Genomic DNA, 10274 nt, shown 5'->3' with positions numbered 1-10274 from the left:
TATACTGTGCCAATTGAGATAAAGAGCTGCAAATATTTATGGATTATTGAATTATAATAGTAAGGCTAGTTTTACTGTAATTTAGCTTAATTAAATGTAGAAAAGCTTCTTTTTTTATACTGTGCCAATTGAGATAAAGAGCTGCAAACAATATTTATGAATTATAATAGTAAGGCTAGTTTTACTGTAATTTGGCTTAATTAAATGTAGAAAAGCTTTCTTTCTTTTTTTATACTGTGCCAAGCTGTAATGGAGGTCCTTTAGGAATAATAGTATCTATTATAAGATCACTATCAATACAATCAACTAAATAAAAAATATATTACCAATTCAAATGTTATATTTTACATTCATTTGTCTCCCCAATAATTTCATTAAAGATATTATTTACATCTTTTGGAATAGATCCTTCCCCCATATCTAAAGAGGATAACTGTAACCTTGGTGTTACAGTTTCTACCAGGAATAGCATATCCTGGTAGTATGGCCATGAAATATGATGGTCTGCCTGTGACCCACTCTTAAGTTTGGTCATTTTTAGTCTTTCTCTCATGAAACAATCTCTTAGATTTTTCCAAAGAGCTTTGAGAGATGAATCTAAAAAGGTTTATAAATATAATATATATGCAAAATTATTACTGTGCATATTATACTGGTGGGCTAATAATTCCCAAATATTATTCTTGTATATAATATTTTTATATAAATTATTATGTTTATTATACAAACATTCATATTCTCTGATACTATAAAAGCTGTTTTATCTATTTTCTAAAAAAATTTTTTAATTTAAATCATAATTTTAACTTGATGATTCTTTGATTTTACATCATCAAAAAATGTAACCATTGAATTCATTTCAAATAATTTAAAAATAGCGCTAAATCTTAAATTTTAAGATAAATTCACCAAAATGTGTATTTAACGAAGCAATATTTCAAAATCTTCGCGATAAACACAAAATGATTATTTCAATTTAAATATTGGACGAAGGAATTATAAAAAATAACTATGGTTGAGATTAAAACCGGTCGAAATAATTGAAAATACCTTATAGACGGGACCTACACTTTTAGATAAATCACCGAACTATATAATACCTTATAGACGAGATCTACACTTTTAGATAAATCACCGAACTATATAATCATAATCAATGAAGGAGCATGGAAGCAAAACCTTTATTAGAATCTATCAATAATTTACGGAATAGTGGTAGAATTTATACATAAGCAACTTTTTAACTTCCTTTAAAATTGGTAGCCCTAAAAAGGGCTGTTGGGTATTATTTGCTTTGGGAGCAAGATTTATTTTATCCGCCAAAACCATAAAGGGTTCGTCCTTGTCTTTTCAGGGCATAAACAACGTCCATGGCGGTGACCGTCTTCCTCTTCGCGTGTTCAGTATAAGTAACGGCGTCTCTGATAACATTTTCTAGGAAAACTTTTAGCACGCCGCGAGTTTCTTCATAAATGAGTCCAGAAATTCGTTTGACACCACCTCGTCTGGCCAATCTTCGGATAGCTGGTTTGGTTATTCCCTGGATATTATCTCTAAGAACTTTTCTATGACGTTTAGCTCCTCCTTTTCCTAAACCTTTTCCACCTTTGCCTCTACCAGTCATTTTATTAATATTATATTTTTAAAAAAACGAAGAAAAATGAATGAATAAATAAAATTTAAAAAATTCAAACTATTTATAATATAATTTATTAATAATAATAAAAATAAACATTTGGCAAAATACTATTGGATAGAAATAATTATAAAAAAAGGCGCAAAATTATTAGACGTTATTATTGGATGTTAAAAAAATACACATAATATTTTATTTTATTTAAATAAACAAAACAAAAATGGAGGGATATTGTTATTTTATTATTTTATTTTATGCATTCTTATTGGCTACTATTTAGAGACACATATATTTTTCAATTTTATTATAAATATTAAAATATATACGTTTTATATATTATAATTCAAATATTTTTTAAATTTATAAGTTTAAAATTAAAATGCCACCTAAACCAGCAGGAAAAGCCGTTAAAAAGACTCACAAACCCAAGCTCGCAAAAGGTGATAAGAAAAGGAGGAGATCTAGAAAAGAATCCTATGGTATCTACATTTACAAAGTGCTGAAGCAAGTTCATCCCGACACTGGAATATCTAGCAAAGCCATGTCCATAATGAATTCCTTCGTCAACGATTTATTCGAAAGGATTGCAGCTGAATCCTCCCGCTTGACGCATTACAACAAACGTTCAACCATTTCTAGTCGGGAGATCCAGACGGCCGTGAGACTATTGTTGCCCGGTGAGCTGGCCAAACACGCCGTGAGCGAAGGAACGAAAGCAGTCACTAAATACACTAGTTCAAAGTAGGCGTGCCCTATTTTGCGACTAACCAATACCCAACAGCCCTTTTTAGGGCTACATATTTTATTGAAGCAAACAGTTTTAGGAATCAAATTATAATATTGTACATTTTACCACCCCCCACCGAGATATTTAAAGGTTAGTTCGATATCATCTATTTTGCTTTTTAGTTTATTCCTCGCCAAAATAAAATCTCTAGAAATAATTTTATACTCCGGTCTAATGGATAAAATGACTTGAATATATTTTTAGTCCTTTTTTTTATTTTAGAAAGTCTATATTCAAAAAAGAAAATTAGCCTAAGAAATCTAGCGTGATTTGCGCAGAATTTGCTTCAGGGAAATAATTTCTGAGCTATCATCAGATAATAAATTTGTTATATTTTAGCTTTCTAAAAAAGTTGTTTATATAAATTTTGAAAGATTAGTTCTTCTACAAGTTTGAGATATTGTCTACCAATTCTTTTTAAAGTTATGTTATTTATTTGCTCCGGATATGCTTATAATACGGCCGCCTGGTTGGGACATTTAATTTTAACGTATGATTGCTAATATCATCATGGGAAATGCCAATTTTAACGATCAAGATCTAGCATATTTCGTGTAAAATTGATTGTACTTAGGTTTTATCTTTCATCTGTCACGAACTCAAATTCAATCTCTGCGATTTCTCTAATTCAAATGATAAGATTTTTAAGAAAAGGTATTTAATATAATATTAATCCACTATAACCAGACCAGATTATGTAAGCCATGACCCAAGTATACCTAAAACGAATTATTTGTTATTCGATTCGTATTTTACGAATACGAATAACACAATTATTCGAATCGAATTCGAATAAGGAAAATATATTATTCGTCGAATAATTTTTTATCTATTATTCGACTAAAATAATTTATACTATTAATATATATTGGAAAATAATCATATATTATTATTAGGAATTATTTCAATTTAATAAAATCTCCTAGTGGAATAATGAAAATTGCGCCAAATTTTGAAACTCCATTTTAATTTATCTCATAATAGACCATTACTTTAGAAATTTCTTTTATGATAGAGGTCGACGAAGAAGGTAATTTATATAACACATAACATATACAATTATAATAAACTGTTAATCCCATCACATCAAGAATAACGGGCAAACCTGATATTTCTCTTTCATTTGATGATGGAAAAATCATAAATTTGACTTTTTGCCTAAAGTTTTTACCACTTTATTTGTAAAATATTGCTAATGCCGTGTTATCTAAAATGGCGAGGGACATATTGTCGATACAGGGATCTTCAACCCATGTGAGCGACTCTTTTTTTCTGTTGGAGCTCGTATGGTTACAAAATACAGAATGTCGTTATAGGAGGAAACAATCCGAAAAACTTTATGTTTGAAAAATTGGCTGTTGTCAGATTTATCTTCTACATTATAGATATGAATATTATATTGATTTTTCCACATTGTATATAAATATATTATATATGTATGCTTCTATTTTGTCTCGCTAATAAAATTTGTTTGTCTTTATCCTTAGTTAAATTTTATAATAGATCTTTTTTAATTCATGGTAAATAAAATTTTCGAATCGAATAATCATTTTATTATTCATACGAATACGAATAATAAATTATTCGATTCGTATTTTTGTAGGTAACCCAAGCATAAGTGTTGTTAATATTCAACTTAATGTACCCACCTATCTAACATTGGATCTCCATTTTAAAAATATGTAAAATTATTAGAAAGAATTCCGTCTTATAAGATATCCCATTTTTTTCTTAAAAATAGCTGCACAGTTTGGAGGATATCCATATTTATTCCACCATTGAGGTTAAAATATTTGAGTTGAGACACTGTGTACCCTTAGTTTTCTTTATTGATGTAAAAATGATTCATATTGCAGCCAATGAATTTCAAATTAGATTAACAATCTTGAGTGAAAATTTACATAAATTATAGGATTTTGGTGGTTGATGTGAAATTAAAAACTGGAAATTAATTACAATAAACTGTCCATATTTTTCTTAAAAAATATAGATCCGAATGGCGTTCCTTTCCTTCAAAAAAAAAGGTAACGAAGTTACTTTACAGCCCTGATTAGAGGTCTGAATTGGGTGGGTCGAAAATTTTTAATGGGCGGTTTGAAATAAATTTTTGATATTTTTCAGGCGAAGCGAGCAGAACGGACTTGAATTTATTAAAAATAATAGTTTTGTTCCGTAATATTACACATTATGTTTAATTAAAAAATAGATTTAAAATAAAGAAATAGCCAGGCCAGCCATTTAAAAGATTTCTTAAACATTAGGCTAGTGGAACAACATTTATAGAAAAGGGGGAGATGGGCGGGTGGTTAAATATTCAAAACGAGTGGGCAAACTTTGTGGCTAAGACCCGCTAATTGCAGACCTCTAGTCCGAATTTTTCTTTAGATTAATATATTTTTTGTATACGAGTCAATTTTTTTTTATTTGATTGAAATGACATTTAAGCAGGGATCCAAACCGAACCTGACCGTTAAACCGCTAAAAACCGGTATTTTTATTGAATCTGAACCGAACCTAAACCGCTAAAAAAAATTCTAGCCGAACCTGAACCGTTATTTTTATCCGATATTCGTTTCGGTTAGGATCCCTGCATTTAAGAGAACAAGGAAATTGGCTTTGGGTACTGTAAATTTTTTAATGATTTTATTTGCTTAATGAATGCATGAACAGGTAAATGCCTGTCATGCGCAAAGAACATAAATCTTTTTCCCTTAATCATCTCAAATAGCCACACAAGGTTAAAAATATTTTAATCGGCCTTCCATATGGGCGAGATAAAAAAAATAAAACCAGTAGGGTTTAGCTTTTTAAACTATAACTTGCTCAAATTTATCAAGATTAAATATATTTCGCTAAGCGGTTAATCAAGAATACTCAAAAAAAACTTTATTAGAATGAAGCACTACATTTATTGGTTATGTTAATTATTACACTTTAAAAGCTGTTTAGCATCCATAAATTTTTGGTGGCCCTAAAAAGGGCCGTTGGGTATTTAATCATTTAAGATTTAAGCGGAGGTTTCGGACTTTTTCGGCAACAAGATACTTTGAATATTGGGCAACACTCCACCCTGGGCAATCGTTACGCCGCATAGGAGTTTGTTCAATTCTTCGTCGTTCCTGATAGCTAGTTGCAAGTGTCTAGGTATGATCCTCGTCTTTTTGTTGTCTCTTGCCGCATTTCCTGCCAGTTCCAAAACTTCGGCAGCTAAATATTCCATCACAGCTGCGAGATATACGGGGGCTCCAGCACCGACTCTTTTAGCGTAATGTCCTTTTCTCAGTAGCCTATGAATTCTTCCAACGGGGAATTGAAGTCCAGCACGGCTCGATCTAGTCTTTGCTTTGCTCTTTATTTTTCCACCTTTTCCTCGGCCAGTCATTTTATATTAATTTAATTTTTTAAAAAGGAAGGATAAAAAAAATTTATAATAATAAAAATTAATAATTTCCTTGCATTTATAGAAATTAGTATGTGTCTTTTTAATAAGCCAATCAGGTGAGAATATAAAAAAACAAATAAATAAAAACGCGCCTAAAATTTATTTACTCTCTTTTATAAAAAAAAAATAATAAAAATATTTTAAAAGAAATGGCGCAAAAATAAAAATTTTATGTGTACATTTTTAAATATTGTGTTTCTGTGTTAGTTTAAAATAATTTTTGGCGCTAAAAATGTTATTTTTTTTAAAAAGGCGCAAAAATGAAATAAATTATGTGTATATTTTAAAAATGTGTGTTTCTGTTGTTTTAATTTTAAAAAAGGCGCAAATGTATGAATTATTCTTCTCTCTTCACTAAGAGCTTTGCGAAGGTCGGAAACCGGTCTTAAAACCGGAATTCAAATAAAAACCATACCAAATACCGATATCGAAGGATGGGATAATTTTAGTGTTGCGGAACTTCCGTTCGACCATTTTTTTAAATGTTTTTAAAATGGGGAATTTCTTAAAATTATTAGTTTCTTCTGCTAGTAAAGTAAGTTTTTTTTTAAAAAAACCCAGGTCAAATTTTTAGTACTAATCTATCCCCCCCCTCCTACTTTCTCATTGAAATCAGGAAGAAGAAAAAAAGTATTTTCAGAATGGTACCATTTAAATTCATGAATTTTTTCTGGTGTCGTTGGTAATCCAAAGCTATAAAATTAGCCCTAAAGCTGTTGGCGATAAAAGTGAAATTTTTTTACAAAATGCAGAAAATATTTATAAATCACAACCGTGTTGTAGAACAGCTGAATTAGCATTTGTAGTGACTTCTGGAATAAAATGAAGCCTGATTTCAAATTTTTATTTCACATATCCCAAAATTAGAATAAATGCTAAGTCACTGAAACTAGGCGAAATTTTTGGTTATATCTTTTTTTTTTAAATTGGTGTAAATTTTTCCATGTAAATTTAATGTATAAGGTAATATTTTTTTAAATTTAACAAATATTTTTTTCCCCTTTTTATTGGATTACATAAATTTTACCGAGATCATAATTTCGTATACAAGAACCATGGCTTTCTTTAAAATGAGTTTCCTATTAATCATAATCACACGTGCTGTTATATAATAGCCTCAACATCTTATAGAGTAAGATGTTGAAAATGAATCTTTCCTGTAAACAAATGTATTCATCTATTACATCTTTTAGTGTCCAGGATTTTTATAAGTGATTGTCTTCGTTTAATAGGGTTGGCTTGGCAACAAAGTAATCTATAAAATTTGTGTATAAGCTTTTTTTAGGTATAAAATATTTAGAAAAATCTGCTGCAATACACAGGCAATATCTTTTGAAAAAAATAGGGGGCCCTGGGCATATTATGTGATCGAAATAGATGAATCTAATAAAAGGAAAAATATCTCAGGGATTTAAAATAAAATGCCATTTGGGTTGCCAGATATTCTTCACTTGAAAAAGTTAGTTTTTCTTTTATAATAATTAATGGGTTGGTTAGTTGGACTATATTAACAAATACTACAATTTTTTTTAATATTTTAAAATAAAATTATATTTGTTTTTAAAAATATTTTAAAAATATTTTGAAAAAATATAAACGTGAGAAAAAGTGTGATTATTTTAATTTACTCAAAAAACGTGAGAAATGCGTGAAGTGTGAGAAAACGTGGGTAGGTAAAAAATTAGGTATGAAGTGAGAATCAAGGCTAAATCGTGACATCTGGCAACCCTGGTTGCAATTGGGACTATTGATTTTAATCGGGCCTAATTTTTCCGAAATTATTACCGGCCTGGCCCAGCCCGAATTTATTTAAATATAGAAATTAATTCTTATAATTACTAAAAATAAATTCCATGTTATATGGCGTCTACTCTTCTATAAATAAAATCAAATATTTTTATCTTACATTCCAAATTCTAAAGAAAATTGATTAATTTAGATATATTATAAAAAAGAATTCCAAAGCGACCCGAAAGTCTTAAAAAATATTAGGCCCGGCCCAACCCGAACCCGAATAATTTAAAAAAAAATAAACCCGGCCCTAAAGTCGGTAAGGAATGATAAAACAGAAAAAAGAAACCCTTCCTGTTATAATCAGTAAGCACATCCAAACTGATTCAACTAACGATGGACAAATTAAATATTGATAAATCTTGAAAAATGGATAATGCTCGGTCAAACACAGCAGAAACAATGATATATAGATAGACCTATATTCAATCTGTTGAGCGTTTATGGATGGATTTTAAAGAGGGCATCTAGAAGCTGGAAGAAAATCTTCTACTCATTTATATATATGTGAATATTCTTATTTTCGTAATATTAAGAGTATGTCAAATTTAAGTAAATTAATTAAATGATATAAATTTATACAGAAAATTTCCTTAAAATTATATGAATTCCGGGAAAATAAAAATATTTTTATTTGGATTATATTAATAGTATTTTTAGAAAAAAATATAATATTAATAAGCTAAATTTTTGGCCCTAATTCATTATTAGATTACTCATATACCCTCCATAAAAAATGCTCACTCTAACAAGATAAAATTCTGACGTTCAAATTGATACTGGCAGTGACTTACCTATTTTATTTCCAATTTTAAGAGCAAATCAATTGGCCAAGTGAAAAATACAAATGTACAAAACTGACCAAAGTGCATTTTTAGCTTCTAGTGAGAAGGAAGACGTTCATCAACAACCATTCCATTCTTACATTTATCCTTAAATTATAAAGAAAAATATTTATAAGTTGATCTCAAAGGTGGGAGAGTTAGTAAATGCCATTAAAAATTCCCAAAAGTCAATTACATTCGTATAAAAATGAATATTTTTTGGTTAGAGCCTTGGAAATTTATGCAAAAATTCTTAATGGGCGGAGGTTTCTGATCGATTATAAAATAGTAAAATCAACCAATGATTCATAAAACTATTTGCTTCAATAAAATATGTAGCCCTAAAAAGGGCTGTTGGGTATTGGTTAGTCGCAAAATAGGGCAAGCCTACTTTGAACTAGTGTATTTAGTGACTGCTTTCGTTCCTTCGCTCACGGCATGTTTAGCTAACTCTCCAGGCAATAACAGTCTCACGGCCGTCTGGATCTCCCGACTAGAAATGGTTGAACGTTTGTTGTAATGCGTCAAACGGGAAGATTCGGCAGCAATCCTTTCGAATAAATCGTTGACGAAGGAATTCATTATGGACATGGCTTTGCTAGATATTCCAGTGTCGGGGTGAACTTGCTTCAACACTTTGTAAATGTAGATACCATATGATTCTTTTCTAGATCTCCTCTTTTTCTTATCACCTTTTGCGAGCTTGGGTTTGTGAGTCTTTTTAACGGCTTTTCCTGCTGGTTTAGGTGGCATTTCAATTTTAAACTTATAAATTTAAAAATATTTGAATTATGAAAAATAAAACCGATATGTTTTAATATTTATAATAAAATTTAAAAATAAATGTGTCTTTAAATAGTAGCCAATAAGAATACATAAAATAAAATATATATAAAATAACAATTTCCCTCCATTTTTTGTTTTGTTTATTTAAATAAAATAAAATATTATGTGTATTTATGTAACATCCAATAATAACGTCCAATAATTTTACGCCTTTTTTTTATAATTATTTTTATCCAATAGAATTTTGCCAAATTTCCCTCCATAAATTTGCCGTTTATTTTTTTTATTATTATTAATAAATTTATAATATAAAAAGTTTGAATTTTTTTTAATTTTATTTATTAATTCATTTTTTCAAGTTTTTTTAAAAATATTATATAAAATAAAATGACTGGTAGAGGCAAAGGTGGAAAAGGCTTAGGAAAGGGAGGAGCTAAACGTCATAGAAAAGTTCTTAGAGATAATATCCAGGGAATAACCAAACCAGCTATCCGAAGACTGGCTAGACGAGGTGGTGTCAAACGAATTTCCGGGCTCATTTACGAAGAAACTCGCGGCGTGCTAAAAGTTTTCCTAGAAAATGTTATCAGAGACGCTGTTACTTACACTGAACACGCGAAGAGGAAGACGGTCACCGCCATGGACGTTGTTTACGCCTTGAAAAGACAAGGACGAACCCTTTATGGTTTCGGCGGATAAGAATAAATCTTGCTCCCAATGCAAATAATACCCAACAGCCCTTTTTAGGGCTACCAATTTTAAAGGAAGTTAAAAAGTTGCTTATGTATAAATTTTACCACTATTCTGTAAATTGTTGATAGATTCTAATAAAGGTTTACCCTGTATGCTCCTTTATACTGTTCGGTAATTAATCTAGTTAAACTTACGTTTGGTCTCTGGTTCCCTTATAAGATATTTTCAATCTTTTTGACGTGGTTATTTTTGAATTGAATGAGTTGGTCTTTTATTTTATGTAAAATGCGATTCACAATATAGAAAAATAATTTA

General features: G+C 29.7%; 5 protein-coding genes and 1 long non-coding RNA gene across 6 annotated transcripts; 2 read left to right on the top strand and 4 right to left on the bottom strand.

Moving 5' to 3' along the window:
* Positions 1-243: 243 nt before the first annotated feature.
* Positions 244-753, bottom strand: LOC135928425 (uncharacterized). Its single transcript, XR_010572324.1, has 3 exons — positions 640-753; positions 349-597; positions 244-306 (listed from the first exon to the last, which is right to left on the bottom strand). It is a non-coding gene; the product is annotated as an uncharacterized LOC135928425 (long non-coding RNA).
* A 109-nt stretch (positions 754-862) lies between these two features.
* On the bottom strand, positions 863-1668 carry LOC135928424 (histone H4). The gene has a single exon (XM_065464885.1). It carries the CDS (start codon positions 1622-1624, stop codon positions 1313-1315), a length of 312 nt encoding a protein of 103 aa, XP_065320957.1. The 5' UTR covers positions 1625-1668; the 3' UTR covers positions 863-1312.
* Positions 1669-1991: 323 nt separating this feature from the next.
* Positions 1992-3136, top strand: LOC135928423 (histone H2B, gonadal-like). The gene has a single exon (XM_065464884.1). The coding sequence runs from the start codon at positions 2016-2018 to the stop codon at positions 2379-2381; it is 366 nt and encodes a 121-aa protein (XP_065320956.1). The 5' UTR covers positions 1992-2015; the 3' UTR covers positions 2382-3136.
* A 2192-nt stretch (positions 3137-5328) lies between these two features.
* Positions 5329-5818, bottom strand: LOC135928421 (histone H2A-like). Its single transcript, XM_065464881.1, has one exon. It carries the CDS (start codon positions 5803-5805, stop codon positions 5431-5433), a length of 375 nt encoding a protein of 124 aa, XP_065320953.1. The 5' UTR covers positions 5806-5818; the 3' UTR covers positions 5329-5430.
* A 3049-nt stretch (positions 5819-8867) lies between these two features.
* On the bottom strand, positions 8868-9233 carry LOC135928422 (histone H2B.3-like). The gene has a single exon (XM_065464883.1). It carries the CDS (start codon positions 9231-9233, stop codon positions 8868-8870), a length of 366 nt encoding a protein of 121 aa, XP_065320955.1.
* A 397-nt stretch (positions 9234-9630) lies between these two features.
* LOC135928344 (histone H4) lies at positions 9631-10023 on the top strand. The gene has a single exon (XM_065464787.1). The coding sequence runs from the start codon at positions 9654-9656 to the stop codon at positions 9963-9965; it is 312 nt and encodes a 103-aa protein (XP_065320859.1). The 5' UTR covers positions 9631-9653; the 3' UTR covers positions 9966-10023.
* The last annotated feature ends 251 nt before the right edge of the window (positions 10024-10274 follow it).

The sequence above is a fragment of the Gordionus sp. m RMFG-2023 genome, chromosome 4 (genome assembly GCF_954871325.1).
Source record: "Gordionus sp. m RMFG-2023 chromosome 4, tfGorSpeb1-WG-v2, whole genome shotgun sequence".
Lineage (NCBI taxonomy): Eukaryota > Metazoa > Nematomorpha > Gordioida > Chordodea > Parachordodidae > Gordionus > Gordionus sp. m RMFG-2023.
The sequence above is the reverse complement of the archived record's forward strand: the minus strand, read 5'-3'. Positions and strand labels throughout refer to the sequence as shown.

Bases quoted from the DNA above. Each gene is read 5' to 3' on its own strand.
- LOC135928422 (XM_065464883.1), bottom strand. From the start codon at position 9,233: ATGCCACCTAAACCAGCAGGAAAAGCCGTTAAAAAGACTCACAAACCC.
- LOC135928421 (XM_065464881.1), bottom strand. From the start codon at position 5,805: ATGACTGGCCGAGGAAAAGGTGGAAAAATAAAGAGCAAAGCAAAGACT.
- LOC135928423 (XM_065464884.1), top strand. From the start codon at position 2,016: ATGCCACCTAAACCAGCAGGAAAAGCCGTTAAAAAGACTCACAAACCC.
- LOC135928344 (XM_065464787.1), top strand. From the start codon at position 9,654: ATGACTGGTAGAGGCAAAGGTGGAAAAGGCTTAGGAAAGGGAGGAGCT.
- LOC135928424 (XM_065464885.1), bottom strand. From the start codon at position 1,624: ATGACTGGTAGAGGCAAAGGTGGAAAAGGTTTAGGAAAAGGAGGAGCT.